The sequence below is a fragment of the Equus quagga genome, chromosome 7 (genome assembly GCF_021613505.1).
Source record: "Equus quagga isolate Etosha38 chromosome 7, UCLA_HA_Equagga_1.0, whole genome shotgun sequence".
Lineage (NCBI taxonomy): Eukaryota > Metazoa > Chordata > Mammalia > Perissodactyla > Equidae > Equus > Equus quagga.
Genome location: NC_060273.1, coordinates 79,514,935 through 79,540,787, shown reverse-complemented (window position 1 = coordinate 79,540,787; position 25,853 = coordinate 79,514,935). Strand labels below are relative to the sequence as shown.

Below are 25,853 nucleotides of genomic sequence, written 5' to 3'. Positions count from 1 at the left end.
TTATCACAATGCTGATTGAAAAATAATGCTGATTTGATCCAGGAGAAAAGGGTAGTTTGATACAGTCATTTACTACTGCATGCCCTAAGCAGTAACAGTGGATCAGAAATGATTTAGGAGAAGTGATACAGCATGTCTGGATTCTGACATGATCCCTTGTGTTTACCACAGAATCTCACCTGCTCCTTCAACTGAAAGCCTCACCTGATGCTGGGATTGGGGCATTGTGGCTCTCAAATGAAGCATTTGCACTCTTAATAGCTCCAACTGGCCACTTAACAAGTGACTTTGAGTCTCATACTAACTGTTGGAATCTCTCTAGTGAACACAAAAGGTCACTCATACTTTGAAATACGATTTTTGCTTTGGTTGTTTTTACTTGACCTGACTCTATCTTCTCCCTGTTGAATAGTGTCATCACTTTTCAGAACTTGGTTATGAATTTACAGCTTCACGTTTACTGTTCTATAAAGGTGAAAGATATTTCTAGCACGAGTCAGGGTCATTTTGAGGCCTAACAAAGGTAGGACCCTTTATACATCTTACCTTATTGGTTTGGCTTTCCTGCCATTTTCTCCCATACCAGTGGCTCTTATCCTTAGTGGGTCTTGCCTCAGACCTAAAGGCAGAAATCTCAGAACTACCCAAGATGTCTGTGAAACCAGAACATCATTGACCTTTGGCTTCCAGGGGCTTCAATCCATTGGGCAAGTCTAAGAAGTCACTGTCCTAAAGGGTATAGCTTCTGGGTTGGAGTGTGGTACTGGAGTGAGGACTGGAAGACTCCAAGGCCCCTTCCTCAGAGCTCTGTGTAAAGGTGCTGTGGAAATGGCAGCAGCTGCAGGTATATAGTTTGATTCCTAGAAGCAGACCCCAAGATGGGATTAGAAGTATAAGAGTTTTATTGGAGAAAATGCCTGGGAAGTATAAAGGAAGAGAGAGGACAACAACAGGAATACTCTGAGGGCCAGTAGAGTCTTCAGACCACAGGGGAGGTCTGATACCTCTGAAAGGAGAGAAGAAGGAAAGATTCGACAGGCAGAGTCTTGGACTGCAGTGCAGTTCTAAGACAGCTTCACCAGGCCAAAGAGAAGTCCCCAAGCCGAAGTTGCCCATGAGTGGAAGCCCGCATTCTCAGGAAAGAGCCTGCACTAGTACTGCTGCCTTTTTCCTGCTTGCTGGTTAAGGAAGGGAGGAAAAGTTCATTTTAGACCTCAAGGATGTCACCCTCCCACTCACCTTGATCTTTTCCATTGTTTCTATATAGGCTAGAAGTTCTTAACATGGATCCATTGACTAGCTTGTAGAATTTTGTTGCTTGTGCATTTTTCTGTGGATAAGGTTTAATCAGATTCTTACAGGGTCTGTGACCTTAGTTTCAGAGTTACTGTTCTACAGGAACTTACTCCCAGAATTTCCAAGGAGAAGAGTCTGATAAGGGTGGTCTCTTGTAATTTTTTTAAAGGAAAAGAAGCCCTTGGGGTACTGTAAATACCCTTATTTAAGTCAGCCACTCTCTGATGAAGAAACCTTTGCCAGGCAGGAGCAGCTGGATTAAATTCTTCCCTGAAGAAACCACTTTAGTTCCACGTGGAGACAAGCATTAAAGTCAATTGGATTAGAGCAACCACGATTAGGAATGAGTTGTATGTGAAAATTTAGGAGAATCGTCTCCTTTCCCTAGACTCTTGGTTCCTTTCTGCTCTCTAGTCTGCTTGGCTACTGGTTTCTGTACTAGCAAGTGCAAAAGGCTTAAATTACATTATCCCGGTACTATTATAACAGATTTGTGGGCAAGGAAGATTGCCCAGAGAAGCACCAATGCAATCAAGAGTAATTATTTTTTTGACATATCAGGAGAAGTGGGCAGTAATGCTTGCTGTATCACAGTATCCAGAGAACACAGCTCCTTCTAGGTCACCAACCATCTTGCTCACTTGCTCTCCTTTAGTTTCAAAAGGTTCAGGCTGTGGAGGGCCTGACCCGGTGGTGCAGTGCCAAGTTCACATGTTTTGCTTCGGCGGGCCAGGTTTCACAGGTCTGGATCCCAGGGGCGGTCCTACGCACTGCTTGTCAGGCCATGTTGTGGCAGGTGTCCCACATATAAAGTGGAGGAAGATGGGCACGGATGTTAGCTCAGGGCTAGTCTTCCTCAGCACAAGGAGGTATTGGCGGCAAATGTTAGCTCAGAGCTAATCTTCCTAAAAAAGGAGAAAAGGTTCAGGCTGTGGAACCAAAGAAGACATGGTATTTGTCTTAAAATTGGTGGAGTACACAGTTCCCATTGATGGAATTTTGTATCATTTGTTGATCTTTATCTTTCTTTAGGCAAAAAGGCTAAAAAGAAACCCATGTTCTTTCTGAATTAAACTTTTTCTTGGTTTCATTTTAGAGTAGCTTTATTCTGCATACATATGCCTTTGATTTAATTAAAGTAGCAGTACAACCTCTGGAAGGTACTATCTGTATCATCTGTTTCAATTTTCACTGCTTTAGTTGTTCGTGACAAGCCAAAGGAGAAGTAAAATCTAGCCCGTCTCTCCTCTCTGTAAATGGTTTTAAGCAAATTAAGTGAGTCAAGTGGCAGGGTTTAGGTGCTGTAGTTATCTGCGTTCCTCTACCTGAAAGTTTGCTTGTAATATATATTGCTGATTAGGGAGAATACTTTCCCCACTTAGAGAAGCAGATGTATTTAGATCAGTCTTGTTGCTGCCAGTCTTGATGGCTACTTGGAGGATCTTCTTGTGTTTATCACAAAGTGATAGCAGTTTTTAGGGCAGAGCCCCTAGATTTTGTGGGTCTGAGTGTATCCCCTGGTAAGAACCTTTTAGGGTTCTTAGTTGGCAACCACATATTTGGGCCTACTGGCTTTCTTTTGGAGGGAGGAGTGAAAGAGGGTGGGAGAAGATTATGGTAAATCCTAGAGTTGTTCATGCTTTCAAACATGCATGTATTTGGAGGCAAAGATGTGACTGTTCTTTTAAGTTTTTGATATGCTATTAAAAAAAAAAAAGAAAAACCACTGGGGTTTGGCATTAAATATTAGCTTGTTGTCCTCCCAAGAAAGAGAACATATCTGAGCGAGGCAGATAGAATATTTAAAGATTGATGGCTTTACCAATCTGTCATGTTGGAGATGGGCTAAAGAGTGGTTGACAGTCCCAGGTAGAGCCAGAAGATCTGAGAGCATTCAGAATTCTAGGCTCTTAGGGCCGGCCCTGTGGCTGAGTAGTTAAGTTTGTGCACTCCGCTTCTGGGGCCCAGGGTTTCACTGTTTCAGATCCTGGGCGCAGACATGGCGCTGCTCATCAAGCCATGCTGAGCGGTGTCCCACATGCCACAACTAGAAGGACCCACAACTAAAAACATACAACTATGTACTGGGGGGGCTTTGGGGAGAAAAAGGAAAAATAAAATCTTAAAAAAAAATTCTAGGCTCTTAGTCTTGGTGCAATCACAGGGAACCACTGTTGAGTGTAAATAAGTATCTGTGTTGCTGAGAATCTTTCCTTTCAAAGGCCTTTTAAAAAGTAGACTGTCTCCATTAGGCGTCTAGTATCCCCATTTTTGACTGAATCCTTGTCCCCATTCCTGCCCTTCATTGATTTTGGTTTTTAAAAGTCCTTTTGTTCTCTTGTTAGTAAACATGACTGAGAAAGCAGTAGGAAGGAGTGATGGTGACGCTAGTGTTGGTGAGCTGTGTTTCTTTTGATGCAACTTATAAAGGTTGGGATTTCTCCTAGTTTTGGAGGCATGTGCTTTTTGGCAGTTGTTGCTGTTGGGGGCTGGCCGGGCTAGGATCATGTGACAGCCTAATTCTGTTGTGCTAGCATTGTGTTCTGTGCCCAGGGCTAGGTAATTTAGCAATAAATCTGGGGGTGTTGCACCTGAGTCAGACATTAGGCGAGGGAAAATCTTGCATAGAAGTTTGGGCAGAGGTTCATTTAAACCATGAAGATCTTTTATTTCTCCTACTAGCGACATCACACTAAACAGAACTATCCTGGAGTCTTGCTTAATGCATAGACCGATTGAAATTTATATTGCCGAACCCTTTTCTTACTCTTGTTCTGCCAGTAGCTTCCTGGTGTTCATGTTTCCCCCTTCCTCTGCGTGGCAGGCTTTGTTTTTTATTCTGAAATATAGCCAAGTTTGGATTTGTCCTTCCTGCTTCTCCCTCTCTACATTTTGAATAACTTTCTATTTAGATGTGTTTCCTCCTGCCTACATAGATCGCCACAGGCTATTCAAAGCTATTTGCACAGGATAGAATTAAGAGCTAAAATACCCATTCATATTTATTTGAAGAATCCCTTTCAATTTTAGTGGGCTTTTTGACCCAATTGGCTAAATTTAAAGTGATGAATTTGCATGTATATTGGCTAGATGCTAGCAGTGTTGGTTGCTGAAGCTTGGAAATGTCATTCCCTCAGAACCCTCTAAATGTGCTTTAGTGTGGAGGGACAGCGACATGTGCTGAGGCAAGCGAAAAAAATTGAACGTGTGATGTCATCAATGCAAAGAAAATCAGTAACAGATATTTGGCCCAAAGAGAGCAAAGATCATTTCTTGTTAGGAATGGCTTATTGCAGCATGTCAACATTATACCTGCTGTTGAGTATTGACGTTGGTATTACTGAAACAGGGCCTGCTAAGGTTTGAGCTCCCGCAGGAGCTGATTCTATTCTGCTGCTTGTTGTGTGTGTGTGTGTGTGTGTGTGTATGTGTTTGGCTGTGGGAGGGCTGGTCTCTCTGTCTAATGGCTTCATAGTATTTCCCTATGTGTGTTTGCGGGTTTAAGTGTGTGTCTAATGGCTTCACAGCTTTTTCCCTTATATGGCTATGCTATAATTTATGGACATATAGTTTGTTTTGAGGCTTTTAGCTTTTGCAGACAGTATAAAATGAATATCCTTTTAATATCTCTTTGCATCCTTAGGTAAGTTTATATACAAGGTAAGTTCCTAGCAGTAAAATTGCTGGGTTACAGGGTGTGCATATTTAAAATTGATAGACATTGCTACATTTGCCTTCCAAAAGTTTTAAACCATTTTATACTTGCCCCAGTAGTCTGAAAGTGTGCTCTAACCCTCACTTACCACCATAGTGGAAGCTTACCAAACTTTAAAAATATATGTGAATCTGATAGGTGAAAAATGCTCTCTTTGATTTGTTCTTCTTTAATTATGAGTGAGATTGAGCATCATTTTGTATGTAGGTGTATTGTCCTTTTTAATGAATGGCAGAACTGGCGGGAATAAACACACACTTGCCATGCTATGCTAAAGATGGAGCACCAGTTGGTGAACAGGAGATGTTATAGAATCCTCAGTAAACAAAGATTTCCTGTTAACCCATTATTTTTAGTGGAGCAAAGAGAATCAGAGCCCTTTAGAAAGTTTTTTTTTTCTTTTGAATCAACATAGAAACCAAAAGGGTTCCTTGGTTTATCACAGATCTTAGCCTGACTTTACCAGTTAACTGAGTATTGAAAAATTCTTCTGAAATATCCCCACAGCTGAATCTTTCTATTCTTTTTTCTTCCTGGATTATTAGTAGCTTCAAAGTTAAGGTCTTATTCTATGACCTTTATATACTTGGTTTATATACTTATTTGCTTTATATACCTGTTTGTACTTCTGAGAACTTTCCAAATTATTATGCATAGCAGCTATTTAACGAGTAGATGATTACTTTCTGTTTTAAGAAGAAGAAATCTGGTGTCTCAAAAAGGGGTTAGAATATCTCAGCTACATGCTTCAACTTGTGCCAGAACCCTCTTAATATTGGCTTTCTAATTCTTCTTTATCATGGATTTTGTCATTGGTCACATGCTCATTGTGATCTACCAGAATTTGGTGGAAAGGTGCCACATATTCATTGTCCTTCACTTAATGCTAAGTTTTGTGCTGAGCAGCCATCTATGTGGACATAGTGTAGTTATGCCATGGTGGAATACCTCAAAAGCCATATTCTAGCATGTTGCTCTGGCCAGAGCTGAAAATACCTAAGCTTAATAGAACTGATAGGACATCTAGACAGATGCCTGGGCATATTTTCAGGTGTAAGGCAACATTGAGCCAAGAATAATGTAAAAGTGGTGAGCAAGCGTGGCTATCATCTGAGAAAATACCGAGACAAACCAGTAAAGGTCATTTCTAACTTTTGCTTTCTGTGACGGGAAAGAGAAGGAAAGTAGGGTAATAAGTATGTAACATTAGAGTTCCCAACCTAGTTTTTTAATTTTTAGGCTGTAATACGTAACATTAGGCAAACTAGAAATTTCTGTTCCTTGCAACTTTAAGGAGAGGGTACTCTTTCAGAGAATTTGGAAATGCAGGTCTATATAACCATTGTATTCTAATATTAAGCTACTTAGTCTTTGTCTAAGGCCACTGACCCTTGTCACATATTCAGCTCATGCAGAACCCATCAGCCATCTGTGGGCCAGGTAGAACAACCAGGTCAAATTGCTTCTCGTGTTATTCACTAAATGCATATTGCATGATGATATGTTGCCCAGCCCACAGCAAACCTTTTAGTCCTACTCCTGAAGACATGGGTTGACTCTTTAATAGATGCTAGTCTCACTTGGTTTTCAAACATTTTTTTGAGAATCTCTAATATTAGCTCCCGTATTCTTCTCTGAAGCCTTCCAGCTGCACTTAGATATCACTTTCTTTCTGAAGTTCCTCACCCCCTGCTTTACTTGAAGGCCTCTACTCTGTGGGTGACAGCCTCAGTTTTCCCCTTTTGTACCTGGAGGTGAAGGTGCTGCTCAGTGTCTTGGGTGTGGGAGTTGGGGGGCGGCCTTCAGATGCCCATTCTGACTTGGGTTTTGTGGAACGCCATGATTCTTAGTTTTTAAATTTTGTTTAATTTTCTGATGGCTGATAGAGGCATTGTGTCAAATTAGACCTTCCTGTTAAATTAATCAAACCTTCTTGTTTCCTTTTAAATAGTCCTTAAATGTTTCAAGGCCGAAACATTGGGTTTTACCTTTCTCTGTTACTTTCTCCATCGTTACTTTAGTTTAAAATGAAGATAGAAAGCAGTATTTGGGGTTCTTTGAAAAGCCTTATCTTTTCACTGTTAAAAAGAAAGCAGGAGACTGATAATTTGCCGCTTAGAGCACACATTAAGTCCTATGACTTTTAAACATGTCTGTAATTGGTCACTGGCTTTTCACTTTGTTCATGTCCAACGGGAGAAGACAGGTCAACAGGTATATTTATCCCAGGGTATGATTTGAGAATGGCTGTGAGGGGAAGCATGAGGTGTTGTGGGAGCACTTTAGAGGGACACCTAGCTGCAACTTAGGGTTGAGGGTGTCTAGAGTAAGCTGCTACAAGGAAGCATGATATCTCATCTAAAGAATGAATAAGAGTTAGAAGAGGGGAAGAGTATTCCAGGTAGGCACGAGAGACCATGGCGTGTCTGAAGAATTAAAATGTGTATAGATGGATCATAGCATGGACGATGGCAGAGTGACCATAGTCACTGAAGTAATAGGAATGGCTGGGCTCCAGCAGGGAGAGTGCAGAATAAAAAGAGAAGGAAGCCTCTGGCAGAAGAGCCCTGAAGACATCATGTAGATGCTTCAAATTAGAGCACGTTTTTCCCTGGAAGCATTGTGTTTATTTTGTGCTGTTACCTTTTAGGTTGAGTAGTCTTTTGTAGGCTCACCTGGGAACCTTTGTTACATTAATTCTAGGGACGAAACACGCCATGCTATGCCCCTAGCAATGCCAGGGACATATTTCATCCTTTCCGGGCTGTTGGATATTTCATCCCTTCCCAACTGAGAACGGGAGTTGAGAGCTGGTAGGGTATGGGTGAGAAATTGATGGATGTATATGCAGCAGGTGGAGCACTGAGACCTGCTGTCATTTGTGGCAAAGGTTGGAGTGGTTGGAGTAGTTGTGAACTGGTTATAGGAGAATGCTTACTCTTTGTGAAGCAGGAAGTGGTTCTTTGGAAGAAAAAAAATGCTTCTTTCAGAAGTCACCACCAAGTGAGTAAACTGCTCCAGGAAATTCTAGTTCTTAATACTTTTTAAAAAACCAGTGCCTAACTTAAATATAACCTTCTGTATAGTTTTTACTTACTACTCTGACCCACTGTAACATCATTCAGAACTCCTACCAGACCCAGCACGATACAGGGTATTGCTGAATTAGGTGTTGCTCTGAATCATTTTATCTCAGATTATAAACCCTTTCAGAGAAAGATAATGGCTAGTCCTGCCCATTCCAATGGATTCAGAGTAGGTGCTCAGTAAAGAGTGTGTCTAAATAAATAGAAGTCTGTCCACACAGGAGGAAGGTGGAGTGGCTTCTTCATGCTTCTGCTAAAGATGAGTTTTGAAAGCCCTTTCACTATCTTGGCTAGAACTGTGTTGCTAGAGGCCATCCCACCTGATAACCTTTGCTTCTCCTCAGCTCAGCTGATATTTACTTGCTGAGGAGAAGCTTTATGTTAAAATCCAAACATACCTTATCTTTTTTTAGAAAGCCCTTTGTCATTGCTTACCAGGAACATACATATCAAAATTGAGTGAACCTAGGTGGTCTCTCTCTGCTCTGGGGAATAGAGTCTTAGCTAGGTGGGAGCTGAGAGTCACTTATTTTAAAGATTCATTGAGCAGCTTTACTTTGGCCTAGATAAAACTAGACATAAAAAATCATAACAGCGTTAATTTCAAAGAGAAGTAAAATCACGTTTTATAGATCAGCAAGCTTTCTGCTTTCATCATGCTCATTGTTAAGGTTGTAAGTGTGTGTATTGTGTGTGTACTCATCCCTATTATATATATATATTTTTTATTAATGTTATGATAGATTACAACCTTGAGATTTCAGTTGTACATTTTTGTTAGTCATGTTGTGGGTACACCACTTCCCCCGCTGTACCCTCCCCCCATCCCCCCTTTTCCCTGGTAACCACCGATCAGATCTCCTTATCAATATACTAACTTCCACCTATGAGTGGAGTCATATAGAGTTCATCTTTCTCTGACTGGCTTATTTCGCTTAACATAATACCCTCGAGGTCCATCCACGTTGTTGTGAATGCATCCCTATTATATTTTAAATGATTGGAACCCTAAACTTGTTATTTGGATCTTTTTTTTTTTTTAAAGGAATGCTTTGATTTAAAAGATGGTCAGTCTAGTATAACCTACAAGCTTCAGTAAATAAACTTCTGAACTGTCCCCTTCTGATTAATGAGGCATAAACCTCTATTTCCCAAGTAACAAGAAAGACAAATTGATTTTTAGAGTAGTTTGACAAAGACAGAATTAACAGATTCATGGTGTGGGTTGGGTCTTAAAGTGAATTTTGCTGCACGACTCTAATTCCCTCAAAAGTCAAGTTTAAGAATTTGCTTTTATATAACTTTCAAAGTAAATTGAGGAAATTTCTGGGCATTTGAGGTTACAGGGGATTGGGCTCTCATGAGGTCATTGAGCCCAACCTTTGGGTTTCAGATAACAGATACTTTCTGGAATAAATAATCTGTTAGAAACATCCAAAATATGTGGCTAGGTACATTGACAAACTTTACTGGGTTTAGTTAGAGAAATTTTCTTGAAGTGAGTGTCCAAGGAATGTGCTGAGACCTTCCTGATTAAAGCATTAATTATGAGGTCAGTTTGATGTTTTAAAAAATCTCTTCAATTTTATCCGCCTTTGCCTTAGATCCTGGTATTTTGATCTCTGAGATAGATTGTCTTTTCTTTTGTTACTGATGGCCGTGAGTAAATCAGTTTATTCTTGCAGGTAGAAATTCTCATACCTGAATCAGTTTTTGTTGAGACTCTTTTTTACCCATTAACATTAGTCGACTGCTTAATTTTATTGGCAGTACCAAGAGTATTGTGGAGAAAGGTAAGGGATGCGACCTTGACCAGATTTGATAGTGACCATATCAATTTATCACTTATTTTCCACTCTTAATATTCATAATTCCCCTCTTGTCTCCTTTCTGTCCTCTGCTAAATAACCTGTATCCCCAATATTCCTTCTCTTTTCTCCTCTAATAGTCCATAGAGATGAGGGCAGAGGGACAAGTGTCATTGTTCCCTTTTAACAGATTGGGAGTAAGAAAGAAAGTGTGTAACAAATGTACATAAAAGGCCCTCAGAAAATGTATAACCACATTTCCCTCATCCCCAACCATTCATTTGCTGTGCTGGCTTATGTATTGATGGCATGTCCATAGCAGAATGTCATGAGAGCAGCCAAAGGTAGAACACTGGGTTAAATTTCTTTGTCCATTTGTATCTTTCCTGTGATTACTATGTTTTACAAAAAGAGCCACATTTATTGGCTGGGCATTTTATAAGGAAAAACTTTTAATATACTTCCTAGTTTAACCTAGCTGATGTCTTACTAGGTATTTCCAAGCACATGGCTAGCTCTACCTGGGATAACTACTTTTGTCCCTTTTCTTTCAACTATGATCTATTTTGAGTCTGCTTAGAATGTTCTCTGGGGCAAATTTCAACTTGACCCCTTGACCTCTGAAGAAATGCTGATTTATATACCTTTCTCAGGGTGGCTAATATGTTCTTTTCTGTGCAGTACAATTGCATTAAGCTCAGCTTAGAATTTAAAAAAATAGGGCTGAAGTAATCTTACAAAACATTCTTGTTCGAGCTGCATAATATACATCATTAACTCTGACCTATGATGGTTTATCTTAGTCTTAAAATTTGTTGTTTCACATTGTTTTAGTGCCAGATGCCATCTTTCCCATTTTGATGTCCTTCAAATCTCAGAGTTCATCAAAATCAGGTGTAACCTGTTCTTGCTTGCAGTTCAAGGAGGGCTGGTTCCTTAATGAAATTGGTGTATGCTGAACCTTGAATTAAAATATAAATTTAATTTTTTAAGGGAAACGTTAAACGAAAGTCTTATCTGTTGCCTTCTTTTATTTTGGAAAAACTCCCTCAATTCCCATCATGGGATAATGTGGAGGCTAAGAGTTGTAAGGTTAGTTTTTTATGAACAAAGCCACATGGTTCTTCACCCTCCCTCTCCCCTCCTTATTTTCCAGCTTTGGGCCAAAACAATTGATTGTTTTCTCAGTGTGGATTTGAGCACAGATAGCTGTCAGCTATCATTAAATTTCCCTGTGAATTGCTAAAATGTGCATCTCTTTCCTTTTTTTCCAGGCTGGACGTAAAGAAAGAAGTGATGCACTCAATTCTGCAATAGATAAAATGACCAAGAAGACGAGGGACTTGCGTAGACAGGTAAGCTGAAAGAAAGTGCTGATTGTTTCCCCAAGTTCTCAATTTTGTAGTTTTGGTTATAAAATCTCAATAAATATTGGACCTCTATCTTTTATTGGAGTAAAGGATGGATTTTCACAGGAAACAGACTATCTGTCTCTGTTTTGTTGCTAATAAACTTTTAAATGGCTACTAAAATCTCTTGGGGATCTAGAATAATACAGTCCCACTGGGATAGACTGAATAAATTAGCTCTCATGTGAAAAGGATGTACAGGTAAGAAAATCAATTTACCATGACTTGGGGACATGTGAAAGTACCCTGAAGGATCTTGTGATATTAGTTTACAAATAGTAGAGACAGAAATTGGAGTAATTTATTTGACTTGCCCTGTTCTGATAGCACACTCACAGTTCCCTTAGATCCTTGGTGGAGATGTGTTTCTAGTACAAATACGGTGGGTCTGGAGATATTTGGGGTACTCAATTTTCTGAGGTAGTAAATACAGAGGAGAGAATCTCTTCATTTAATGTTAAATAATCTCATTAATAGTTTGGAATCGAATTTAGTTTTAGTCTTTAAAAAATGTAGTTGAGGGGCCGGCCCCGTGGCCAAGTGGTTAAGTTCGTGTACTCTGCTTCGGCGGCCCAGGGTTTCACTGGTTCGAATCCTGAGTGTGGACATGGCACCGCTTGTCAAGCCATGCTGAGGTGGCGTCCCACATGCCACAACTGGAAGGACCCACAACTAGGATATGCAGCTAGTACTGGTGGGATTTGGGGAAAAGAAAAAAAATGTAGTTGAGGGGGCTGGCCCCATGGCCTAGTGGTTAAGATCAGCATGCTCTGCTTTGGTGGCCCAGGTTCACAGGTTCAGACCCTGGGTGTGGACCTACACCACTTGTCAGCCATGCTGTGGCAGCGACCCAAGTATAAAGTAGAGGAAGATTGGCACAGATGTTAGCTCGGGGCTAATCTTCCTCAGAGGAAAAGAAAAACCCAGTAGCATTGGATTTATAAAACAATGTATTAAGATTTTTAAAAAAATTGTAGGGGCTGGCCTGGTGGTGCAGTGGTTAAATGCGCACGTTCTGCTTCAGAGGCCCGGGATTCGCCGGTTCAGATCTTGGGTGCGGACATGGCACCGCTTGGCAAGCCATGCTGTGGTAGGCGTCCCACATATAAAGTAGAGGAAGATGGGCACGGATGTTAGCTCAGGGCCAGTCTTCCTCAGCAAAGAGAGGAGGATTGGCGGCAGGTGTTAGCTCAGGGCCAATTTTCCTCAAAAAAAAAAAAAAAGAAAAAGAAAAAGAAATTGTAGAAATAATTTCTACACTTAGTGAAGATATATTTTGTTATTCATGTCTTAATATAAAGCAAAATTAAAGGTGGAGTGTATCTTTATTCATTTTCCTTTTGGTGAATTAGTTATAAAGATAACCTTTCAGTTTTAAGGTTCATGGTGTGCTAACCCTGAACAGATAAACCAGAAAGTGCTGTTTTCCTCTCTTCTCATTTTTATTTAGCCAGTTAGGCTGATTACGTATATTCCAAGGCTATGTGCCAGTTCAACCCAGAGCTGCTGTCTATTCAGTTTTGAGTTATTCCTTTAAGATACAAGCTTTGGTTTTGTAATTCTCAAGAAAAAAGGATATTATCTTGAAAACTGAGATTCTGTTGCTGATATGCTGTAACTGTAGTGTAAATCGTTATCTCCATGATTGTGTTGCCTATGTTGCAGATTATATAACAGCATGGCTTCCATGAAGGGTCCTCATACAAGTACAGCCATGCTATTGTGAAGCCAAGCTTTCACTAGATTTAAAACTACAAGAGAAAAAAGCAATTTAGCTTCTTGGTAGAAATAAAATAAAATTTTTACAATTCAATTATTAGCTCCGCAAAGCTGTCATGGACCATGTTTCGGATTCATTCCTGGAAACCAACGTCCCACTTTTAGTATTGATTGAAGCTGCAAAGAATGGAAATGAGAAAGAAGTTAAGGAATATGCTCAAGTCTTCCGTGAACATGCCAACAAATTGATTGAGGTAAGCTTTATTAACTGTAGGTAATTTGGTGGAGAATGGTGATTTTTAATCACATTATTTAATCAGCTGAAAATTTTGGGGGCTCACCTGGTATACAATATGTATAAAATGAAAGTCTTTCATTATTGGTCAGTTTACATTAATTATGTACATGATTAAATATAGATAGTCCCTATCTTGGAAACTTAACATCTCCACTTAATGTTAATGCAGATAAAGATAGATCATGACATGCCTAAACTCAGAAGACACTGTAGGATGAAGTAGTGGCTAGAAGCTAGAGCTCAAGAATTGCACTGCCTGGGCTTGCATCCTGGCAAATTATTACTTAACCTTTCTGAATTCCCATTTCTAGTCTGTAAAATGAGGATACTAATGATACCTATCTCAGAATTATTTTGAGGTCTAAAAGAGATGGTGTGTGTCAAGTGCTTAACCTTGCCTGAGACATAGACTCAGCCTAATCATCTTGTTCTAAAATTGAAGAAACCGAGCTCTAACATGCTGCTAATTTGATATGTTTGAAGAGTAGAAATCTATAAGTGGTTGGTTTGTTAAGTGACAAGAAGGAGGAGGAGTGAATTGCTATTTAATTTCCAGGTAGGTTAGGCTTGCTCCTGCCTTTTGATAACTGAAATTATATAATCGTTTAATTTATTCATTATTACTTTATTTCAAAAATTTGACACATGGTAAGCATATACTCAAATTGTTTGATTTTGTAACCTTAAATGTAAAACATCCAGTATTTGGAAAAGATATTCCATAGACCATTTGGTAACTTGGTCATTATGTAAGAACAGAAAATGAACCGTTTATGTAAAATGTGTGTCTTGTGCATTTGGATTTATAGTGACATTAGGCCAGGTGAATAACATAAAAATATTCCAAGGAAAACGTAGTAATCATGTTAAATGAATTACTAATTTTACATCTAGTTTGCTTTGAACGTTAAGTGTTATTCTGACCTGAATTAATTATGTACAGAATACATAGGTCAGTCTGCTATTCAAGTTAATGATTTTGGCATTTGGAATTAAAATCAGATGACTTTCATTTTGTGTCTCCGTTAAGCGTAATCTTGTTCACAGTAGTCACATGACAGCATGAGGTGTAACCTCCACATGTACAAAGATTGTCTTCAGGAAGCCAACCTCCTGTAAGTAGCCTACATATTAAAAAGTGTGCCTGTGAGGCAGGAAGCAGGAACTCTACCAGCCCCCAGCCTTGGATAACAGGTTCCAGTAATGGCATGAGAAAGGGCTCAGTGTGGCAGCTGAACCTCAGAGGGCAACCCTTGTCTGTACTGCAGCTGGAGGGTCCTTTCTTAGGGGCTGCTGTGTCATCCTCAGCCTCTCTAGCTAACACAGCTGACACTTACTGAGCACCTACTGTGTACCAGGTGTATGCAAATACAATGACTTTCCATGGTAACATTGCTGAGGTAAGGGAACTTGACACTTAGAGAGGTTAGAAGACTTGCCTCAGATCACCTGGCTTGCGTCCCTCCAACAAAAAGGGCTGTACCACTCAAGTTCAGTGACTTAGTTGACAGCCTTATGCCCAGTGAGAAGCATTATATGGACCTGGTGGCTTTGGAGACCTTGCTCCTGGAGCTTTGTCCATGCTTATACTTTTTATTTAATTCTGAACATTACTCACCAAGGGCCCTTTAGAGCTTAGAATTTCGTGTTCCCTTTTACAACTCAGTTCTGACCCTTTTCTCACCTCTTTCCCCTCTCTGTGCCCTCCACACCCTTCACCCCCCATACATATTATACATGTATTAAATGACACATGGCTTTTCATTGCTTTTGAAGTATAACCAAAGGCTTTGTAGTGCCATTTTGCAAACAGTTAAATTACATTTATGGTAATGGAGATACTAGGATATATAATTGCATATGTGTGTGAAAAGGAAATGAGTTTTTAAAGTGTTATAAAAGCCTCAAATGCCTCACTCAAGGCAGAACTTTATTCTTCATTGACAAGGTTTCTCCTCCCCACACAATTTTGTGTTATAATGGAACACTGAACTAGTGAGAGAAGCGTTTTAAGCAAAGGTAAAATACTTCTTGTGGTTGTTTTGTTAATTTCCTAACTTCTTCCTTTCATTTCGTTAGTTCCTTCTTAAATGGAGTAAATGTCTGCAGGCCAACTTTGATTTTAGGGCCCGTTTGCCATTTTTCCTAGAGGTTTAGGGGGAAGTAAGAGTGCTAAGAGAAAGTTGAGTAGGGCTGGTGGTTGATAGTTCTCTGGCAGGAAAGGAAGGGCTCAGATTCTGTAGCCACTTAGAATTCTGCCAGATATGTTTGTCCTCCTAAAGTACTACAATACGGTTCTGCCGCTAACCACTTGGAGTTAGCACAGACCCCACAGGTAAAGTGCCTGGTCCCCAACAAGAGTGTCCTCACTGTAGATGCAAGCTGCAAGTTAGGGGGTCCCCAGCTCACCTGCACTTCTGACCCAACTGGCTATAAATTTAGGAGTTCCCATGAACGCCCTCACTATACTGCCCTCACATTAAATGCCAGCTGCAAGTTTGGGGGTCCCCAGGCCTCTTGTACTTCTGACCAACTGGCTACAAATTTGGGGGTTTCCCATGGCCCACTTCAGGTTATTTTGCTAGAACAACTCATAGTATTCAGCAGAGTGCTATACTTATTATATTTTATTGTAAAGGATACAAATCAGGACCTGCCAAATGAAGAGATACATAGGATGAAGCATGAGAAGGCCCCAAGTTAGTGTTTCCTGCCCTCTCCCTGTGGAATCAGGACATGTCACCCTCCTGGCACATAGATGGTTCACCAACCAGGAAGCTCCCTTGAGTTTCAGTGTCCAGAGTTATTATTGGAGTTTCATTATGTAGGCATGATTGATAGAATCATGATTTAATTGAACTCAGTCCAGTCCTTCTTCCTTTCCCCTGGAGTTTGGGCTCTCCTGAAAGTCCCAATCCTCTAATCACATGGTTGGCATGGTGCCCTACTCCATCCTCAGCAATCTCATTAGCATAACATCTAGTGGCTCAGCAGGAGTTACCTCATTAGCATAAACTATCAGGGCCAACGATGAATAACAAAGACACTACGAAATCTCAAGGATTTAGAAGTTCTCTCCCAGGGAATCCAGGACAAAGACTAGACATTCTTCATTATGTAACACCTCCCCATGTTGAACGTGTATGGGATGCATGGTTTTCAGGTAGCCTGCTACACAGCCATAAACGCCACATGGAAGAGGCAAGACAGGGCAGGTTTGTTTCCTGCAGATTTGTGTAGATCCTGTTTGTGGCCACTTACCCAGTGACTTACCACTTCTCTTATCTGGTGCTCCTTGCATTGTTTGAATTCTTCTTTTCCCTTAAGTTCTCCCCTTAGGAGCCAGGTTTTCTGTTTTCTCCAGGGAATTGGGTCCATCTCTTCACACCACAGTGAGTGGTTCTTTCTCATAGAATCCTTTTCACTCTGGTGTGTAAATCCCCTCTGTGTAACATCCCTGTATTGTCACTTTCCTTTCTTGGACTCTTTCTGTAGTGGGAAACTCCCCCTCTCCCGAGGCAGCCTGTTCCACTGGTGGATTCTCTGGTTGTTAGGAAAGAGGAGGCACAGTCTCCTTCTCTGGAACTACCCCTGTCCACCTTCTCACTGCTATGTACATGTGATTGAGAGGAGCTATAAGTGTAAAATACACACCTGATTTCGAAGATGTGGAATGGAAACAAAGAATGTAAAATATCTCGTTAATTTTTTATATTGATTATATGTTGAAGTGTAATACCTTGTGATTAAATTAACTATTTTTGCTGATTTCACCTTTTTTAATATGGCTATTGAGAAATTTAAAAATTTTTACGTGGCTCACATTATATTTCTCTTGAACAGCACTGGTCTAGATGATTTTCTCACGCCTTTCAGAGTCTCTCTTCATTGCGTCTGTTTACTGAATGCTCGCCGCTCAAGTGCCAGGCCTTACTGAACACCTGCTCCAGGGGCAGGGCGACCAAGATAGAGCAGCTGAGGCCTCCATCATTCTGGAAGGCGACTCTGACCAGTGTATCCCAGGATGGCTTTAGCCTTTTGGGCTGTGACCTTGCTCTGTGATTCCCACTGAGCTCACAGTCACTCCCCACCCAGGGTTTTCCCTCCTGAGGTGCTGCTGCTCTGTCCCGTCTTCTCCATTCTTGTCTGTGTGGGTGCAGTTGGTTATTTGGCTCTCTCTTTGGTTTTGTCACTCATCCATATGGGTAAATGATATCCATATGATGTAAACTTCGTAGATTCAGTCTACTGTTCTATCATGTCAGGATTGTTGTTGGCATTGCTCTTAAAGTTGTTGACTGCCCCTTCCAAACATACGTTCTTTCTTTCTTTTTTTTAAAATAAGCATATCTTTTATCCAATCTGATGTTTAAAAAATGTTGTCTAGGGTCCAGCCCCTGTGGCCTAGTGGTTAAGTTCAGTGCGCTCCACTTCAGCGGCCTGGGTTCAGTTCCTGGGTGCAGACCTACACCGCTGATCTGTCAGTGGCCATGCTGTGGTGACAGTTCACATATAAAAAAAATAGAGGAAGATTGGCAATGGATGTTAGCTCAGAGTGAATCTTCCTCAGTGGGGGGCGGGGCAGGAAATCTTATCCAAGAAGGCATAGGATAGAACCTTTCAGTTTGCTACTAGAAATCATTTCTCTTCATTGAACAATTTTTTGTATGTAGTTGGCCTTTCAGCAGTTAAGAATTTTTAAATTTTTATCTTGCTCTCTAAATTATCTAGATAAAACATGTCTACACTACTCCCCTCACGTCCTTTTCAATATCTTCCATGATCCCTCCATTAAAATTGGGGTAACTATAGGAAGCATAGTTTATATTCTGGCAGCTTTGTGGATTCCAGCTGCCTGTCTGCTTCCCAGAGAAGGTTCTGTTAATGTGCTACAGAGTAATCCCCGTCTCCCCAATTTTCCCCATAAACACTTGTCCCGCTATACATCGGATAGCACTCCTTGAGGTTAAATGGACTCATCTCACATCTGATCTCTAAAGTATGTAGTCTAAGTTATTGGGTATTAGAAGTGTGCTCTTCAACACTGAAGTAAAGCCAAGCGTCTTCCCAGAACCATTTGGGGATGCTCTGTAATTCCTGCAGTGGGGATCTAGACTCACGTGAAACTCTCACCAGCCAGAGTTTACCCAGGGCTCTGTGGCAGTACCACTTAGGCTCATTTGCCCAACTTCTTTATTAGAGAAATTACAAGAGCCTCTGAAAGCATCCCTTTGCAACAAGGTGCTTGGAGAGAAAAGATAAAGTGCCAGTTTAGATTAGGTGCAGTTTGGGGACACTGCCATTTTAAAATATAGCTTTACAAAAACACTATAAAAGAAATAAAAGTTCATTTTAGAAATTGGAAAATAAAGAAAAGCACAAAGAAAACCAAGTAACATTTGGGAGCAAATTAACTGTTATTTTATCTATATGTTTTTTAAATGTTGGTTTTTTAAAAAATACACAAAATTGATGGTATCATACTGGTTTGGTTTTTGATGCAAAATGATACCGTAATATATTATTACATAATTTGTTTTCTCCCTCCTTATCATGTCATGGCCATTTTTCTATGTTGTACTCATTTACAGCATTTATATTGATTGCTTACTAGTTCATTTAATTAACCAGTCCCCTACCATTAGGTATTTAGGTTATTTAGGTTGCTACATGTATGGTCTGATAAACATCCTTGTACTTTTTTTGTGTTTTTTTCCCTTTGGCCAGTGTCCCACTTAATTTCTCAAGCCAAAAATCTAGGAGTCGTCCTTAATTATTCTTTTCCCTCATGTTTTATATTTAATCTACAAGCCCCCAAATCATTCTACTCTTCTTTATTTCCATAATCACCTCCCTAGTCCAAGCCATCATCTCTTGCTAGACTTCTGCAGCAGTCTCCTAACTGATTCTTTTGCTTGCCCTTTTGTCCTGCTCTAGTCTCTTTTTTGCAAAGTGGCCAACATAATCCCTTTAAATCAGATCATGTCATTCCTTTGCTTCAGGGCCGATTGACTCCCCCTTGGCTTCCAGGCACACATAGGATAAAATCCAGATTCTTGATCATGGTCCGTAAGGTACTCTGCTGGCCTTTTGAACGGCCTCTAATCCTGTGTCTCCCTTGCCTTCCAGCCCCCCATACTTGACTACTTCTTCCTCTTTGACCACCCCCAAACGTGTTACTACCTTATGTCCTCTGTGCTCCTTGGGCCCTCTGCCTGGAATGCTCTGCCCACTTCTCATCCTACAGGTCTCTGCTCAAGTGTTACTTCTGTAGAGAGCCTTTCTCAGATCCCTCATTCCCTCCATCCATCCCTCCACCAGTAATTTTTCATCCTGTTACTTGTTTTATATCCTGCATGATACTTCTCACTATCTGAATATTGAGTTTGTTTCATTTTCTTACTTGTCTGCTCCCCACCCCATACTCCAGTAGACTGTCATTTCTTTGAGAACGTGGGCCTAGAACAGTGCCTGGAACATAGTAGGTGCTCAGTAACTATTAGATGAATGGATCTCCTGGTTCTCCAGGTGCTCAATATTCAGATTCCTGGGCCACTGTTCCCAGAGATTCTGACTGAGTGGTCTGAGGATTATACTTTGAGAAATGCAGAGCTCTACATTATGACTGAACCTCATTGTTAGTGAGATTTATCTTATTCTGAAGTATTATAATGTTTGTACCAAAGAGCATCGTAATGCATCATTCTGTGTAATGTGTACACCATAGGATGAATTGTGAAATCTTTTGGGATGAGGAGATAATGGGAAAAATTGGGAGACTTTCTTTAAGGTTAAGTAATGTTGATTTGAGCATTATTTTCTTGTGCTAGAACAAAGCTTTCAAAAACCTATAGCAAACTTGCAGTAGTTGAGGGAGAAAAAAAATTGTAATAGTTTCTTATAGCAAATATTTATAGAGTTCCTAATATGTCTCATTCACTGTTCTGGGCATTAGGGACGTAGTAGTGAATAAAATAAAAATCTCTACCCTCATGAAGATTACCTTCTACTAGAAAGAGAAACAATCAAAATAAATTTATATAGTGTGTATATTTTGCATAATGTGGTATAAATGGTGCTGAGATGATATGTGAAAAAATGTATCCATTTTATCAGTGTTTGAAATGGAAGCTGAGCAAAAGCTGTTATTTAAGCAGTATTTTAATACATGACCAAAATAAAATTGGAGCAGATGTGTTGGCTCTTGCTAAGTTGATTTTTGGAAGTCTTATTTACTGCTTTAATGGAAATACTTTCCCCCTCAAACAAACAAACAAAAAAGTATAAAAAGGTTATGCTTTAATTTGGGGTGTCGTGTAAAGTTGCTTCAAATGTGTTAATAGTTTCTGAGTAGTATTAGGGATACCACCCACTTAGAAATGGAAACCTTTTATGGTGCCTTCTTTGTGTATCACATTATGGAAATGCAAGATTAGTTTCAAGAATAAAAACCACATACTGACTCTTGAGTTTTATGAGCGGAAGTAAATTTCTCCAGTCCCTCTGTGTGCACACAGTTAGTGTCTGGAAGGCTGTGTGGTGCTGGCTGCCTCTTGGATCCTTAAAGTTATTAAATGACTTTTGTGATTTTCCTTGAAAGGCAAATTAAGTGTTTGCCATGAGGTTTCTCAGGGTCTGGCTAGGACCTCTGATGCCTCACACCACAATTGTCAGTGGAATCCAGTACCTCCCCACATGGTATTGAAGCCCCTTTTCTTATGTGAAGGATGTGTAGAGGCTGTGTGCCCCCAAGGCCCATGGGAAGAGCAGGAGCTGAGGGTCAGTATGGGTGAGCTGGGTGACCCTTCTCTTCACCGTTTTCTTCTGTTCTGGAGTATAGCACTAGAGCTTTTCTTTCATCTGTTTATAAAAGGGCATGGTTGTGCTTCAAGGTAACAATACTACCTTTTATGCCTGACTTTCTCTCATATCAAGTTAATGATTTCTTTATGTTGCTCTTTGATTTAGTGTATTGAAGTGAAAAATTTATTTTCTGTCAGAAATATTAACCTTTTTGTCAATAATGCAACACCCATGTGTCCTTTTTAATTGCTTCATTCTTTGCCCAACTCCTTTGACTGTGGGAGCTTAATAGCTAAAGAGCAATCAGTTTTCCCTTTTTAATTTTGTCCTCTTCTGAGTTCTTTTCAAATTTGTCAATCGAGAATGAAATAGGAAAAATGCCGTTCATGAAACCATGCCTATAAAAACCATATATCATTTAGTATCCCTTTTCCCTCAACCCCAGACATTGTATTAAAACGGGCCTCTTGTTATAATGAACTTGCTACAATAAGATAGTATCTTGTTCATTGCCTTATGAGTGAAGAACCAAAAAGTAAATGTAACTGGTATGCTTTTGAGCTGGATTATTATTGCTTGTCTCCTCCCCCTCCCCCTGCCAAGTATTTCCCATTATCCAGGACTTCATAGGGTATGGCTTTATTGGCTTGAAATGTGTATTTTAACTGCAAATTGAATGATCTGCATTATAACTTTTAGTCTGTGGTGTGCTGATAATGCGCAGTAAAGTGGCCTTGAAGAAGGTTCTGTAAGGAGCATTTGAATTAAACACTGACCTTATATGATCTACCTGTGACATCTCAGGTATTTTCTCAGTGCCTTTGCATAATATTGTAGGCTGAATTCTTGCAAATAGCAAATTAAATGAAGCTTCAATTTTTTAGGATGTTTGCATGAAAGCACTCAGGTGTTCTTGGGAAGAATGCTGACCTTGGATTCCAGAAGATTTTTCCAAGCATATTGAGATTGGTTATCTCACAGTTTCAAGGGTCTGTAAGTTTAGTTGGATTGAGTAGTGTGAGACAAAAGTGTCTTACATATGCTATTCTAACACCTTACCCTTAAACAAGCTTTTTTTTGGCTGAACTTAACCACCTAGTCAAATTTTGGGATGGTCAAGTGAAAGCAGTGGATGAACCTTGTTCTCAAGGACCATCTGGATTCTTTTCTCTTGGAGCGTCAGTAGGAATGAGTAAGGAAGCACTTTGCCCAACTCTGACTCTGCTCCAGAAAAGACTGTAGGCCCTCCTGTTTTCTCATGAGTAGAGCTGATGGACTAATGTTTAGACAGGCCTCCTTTCTAGCTTTACTGGTAGATTATCCATGCACTTAGATAGAAATAGGGAACTTTGTAAGTAGTCCATGTGATCCCACGTAAATGGAAATGATTACAATATCATCCAAGTGGTGATCTGCAAATGAAACCCTTTAAAAAATATCAAATAGCCAAGCTGTTTAAAATAGTTTATGATGTTTTAGTAAATTCACTATTTCTAATCCTGTTACTAGAGTAGAGATGCTTGTGTTTATATCCCGCCTCTTCCTAAAATTAGATTTGGCATGGCTTATTTTGAACAAAAACGTGTATGGTAAAATAAAGTAGATGTAGAAAATCAGGACTTAGAAAAAGAATAACACAATTATGAATTATAATTGCCGTGCTTGAGTTTGAGTTTGGCACTGTACTTTGGTAGCAAGGAGGAAAGGATGAAACACAATAGTTGTGTAGTTCTGGTCTTTAGAATGGAGGAAGTATGCCATTTTTTCATGGAAGATAAGCCTATCCTAAAAATAAGATGTAGAAAAAAAATCCTCACATGGGGCTTTAATATAAGGGACAGTGAATAATTAAATAGATAGCGTCCTCAACATTTTAATATTATGTTTAAATACAGTGACAGATTCCTCGTGATTTTTTTTTCCTTGTAAGTTCCCTCTAAAAAGGCATGGTCTTAACATTCAGTTACCACTGAGTTGAGATCCACACAGCTATGATCTGGTGAGAGGTCAAACCAGCATGTGGCCTTCAGCCTCCCAGTGACAATATTGGGAGGACGGAGGGCTGTGAGTCCAGTGCTTCCTCCTGGTCCTCGCAGTGTAGCTTTCATTTGTTTTAAAAATAATGTTCCACCTTTCTCTTTCTTTATGTTTTAAAAGTATCTATAAAGAGCATATTTTTAGTTATTGTTATTCAGTTTAGCAGAGTTTTTTCCCCCTGTTAGAGAGTTTAGTACATACACATTCATTATCGTTATGAGTTTTGGGTTCATTTTTACTATTGCATTTTCTTCTCTGTCTTTCTCTTTCTTAACCCTGTGCTGCTTCCATCTCTCCTTCTCTAGCTCTCCTTCTCTCTTTGGGATTGAGTCCTCCCACCTCCTCATATTGTTACCCCTCTTCTTGTTTGGAAATCGTACACTGTCTGTTTTATTAGTAGTAACTGGATATTTTTGCATACATATTTTACTCAGAGGTTAAGGTTAATCAGTATCTATTCCTCCTTCTGAAACAATGTAAGAATCTTAGAATGTTTTAACTTCAATCATTCTCTAATTTAAGTATTATTGCTCTTCAGTATTTTGGTTCTCTTAATTTTTAGTCCCGTGAGTTAGACACTGTTGGTATTGCTTTATTCACTTGTTCATCATATGCCGAAATTTTACCTGATACCATGTTTTCATTGCTTTCCATTTCTTCTTGCATATTAAAGCTTCCTTCTGGGATTACTTCCCTTCTTCCTGAAGCATCTTCGTTAGAAATTCCTCTAGTGGGGGCTGAGATCTGTCTGGAGTAGATGATCTCAGGTTGTTTTTGCTTTTGTTTTGTCTTAGTGTCTTTATTTGCCCTAATTCTTGAAAAAGTAATTTCTGTAGATATATTATCCTAGGATGATTTCCCCCCGTTTGAGTGATTTGAAGATATTTCCCTATCTCTGGCTTCTGTTGTTGCTGTTGAGAAATCAGAAATCTTAACTGAGCTTTCTTTGTAGACAATTTGTATTTACTTTCTGGCTTTTTAAAAAATCTTCTTGTCTTTGTTGTTGTAAAGCTTCTCTACAGTGTCTCAGGGTGTGGATTTCTTTTTATTTACCCTGCTTAGAATTTGTCTTCCTAAATCTGAGAATTATATTTTGTTCACTCTGAAAAATTTTGAGCCTTTATCTCTTTCAGTACTGCCTCTTCCCCATTCTCTCTCTTTCCTTCTGAAATTCCTTGTAGTTGAATAGAAGACCTTCTCAATCTATCTTAAAGTTTCTGTTAACATGAGAAATGCATGTTCCATTTTTAGTATTTCATATTCCATTTTTGATCATTTGAGTATCTGCAATCATTATGGATCTGATTATGCAGTTAGTTCTTTTGCTTACTTTTGCCCAAGATGGGCAAAAATACTTCCTGCACTTTTTATTGAGTTCACATTCCTGGCATTTTGCATTTGGGAATTCTTTGAGGCCTGGGCTTAAATTGCTTTCCATCAGAGAAAATTTCCATTTATATTTACTTCTGCTAATTGCTTAAGGATACTACTAACACATGACCTCCTAAACCTAAAAGTTTTTTGGGCCATATGAGTAACACAATTTGTATACTGAAATCCTTGTGGAGGGCTAGCTTTGGGTTAGAATTTGGGGAAGGCAGGCCTTTTATTTTTCTGCTTGAGTGAATGCTTAGAGCTTACTCTGGCAAGTATTCTGCTATTTTCCTCTTCATGGTGACTTTTTTCTGAATTCACTCTTTCACTAAGGATGTTGCCTTTTTGGCTGTCCCAGCTCTGTGCAGTCTCTGATCTAAGGCATCTACGTTATGAGACCCACGGCATTGACCCATTAAAAACCCAAGATCTGATCACAGAACACTACACCTTCCATCTCGCATAAACATTGTTTTCAGTGCTTGCTTACCTCTCTGAATTTCTGCTTTTCTCATTCTAGCCTTGGCTAATTTCCCTTACTCAGCTGCTTAGCCCTGCATTTCTTTTTAAAAACAGCATTATTGAGGTATAATTTATATACCATAAAATTCACCCATTTTAAGTATACAATTCAATGATTTTTACTAAATTTACAGAGCTATGCAACCGTCACCACAATCCATTCTGGAACTTTTCTATCACCCATGCAAGCTTCTTATTTTGGTAAGATATCTTGTTCCTGCTAATAAGATAGCCAACACCTTTCCCTGGAAATTCGAGAGATAGAAGCTTAACCTCTATTCCATCATCATTTCCTGTGTGGGTTTGGGAGTAATTGTTAGAAATTTCTTGAGTGGTTCTGAATTTATATGATGTGCAGTTGTGACTTCTCACTTTATATATGACAGATTTGGAAAAGTTGACTTACTGTTATTTTGGACTTTTTGAGAGTTCAGACTCAACCATTTTAAAGAAGAAAACTCGGGTAGTAGTTTGACCCAAAGCCGCATAGCAAGTGATGTCGGTTTTGGGTTTCATCCTTACAGCCTGCTACTTCAGTCGTGGTTTCACTATTTACACTTAAAAGCTCCCTATGCTACAGTTCTTCTCATTTGTTTCACTCCCATAGCGGGTATAAGCTGTTATGAGAGTAGGTCATTAATTTATTACCAAGAACAAAAAGAAATCTTTTCTTGTCTTCCTGCCAAGGTTCCAGGGTAAGGGACAAAGATAAAACCAGGAGCAGTTACCGCGGGCAATGGGAAACAGCTTGTGTTTCCTTCACAGCACAGATTGTTACTGGGCTAC

General features: G+C 39.6%; 1 protein-coding gene across 2 annotated transcripts in view; it reads left to right on the top strand.

Moving 5' to 3' along the window:
* Positions 1–25,853, top strand: part of CTNNA1 (catenin alpha 1) — a 182,397-nt gene that overhangs the window by 120,826 nt on the left and 35,718 nt on the right. For both annotated transcript variants that reach the window (XM_046665466.1, XM_046665467.1), the window contains exons 8-9: positions 11,180–11,260; positions 13,135–13,287. In XM_046665466.1, coding sequence (XP_046521422.1) covers positions 11,180–11,260; positions 13,135–13,287 — 234 coding nt within the window. The remainder of the gene's footprint in view (positions 1–11,179; positions 11,261–13,134; positions 13,288–25,853) is intronic.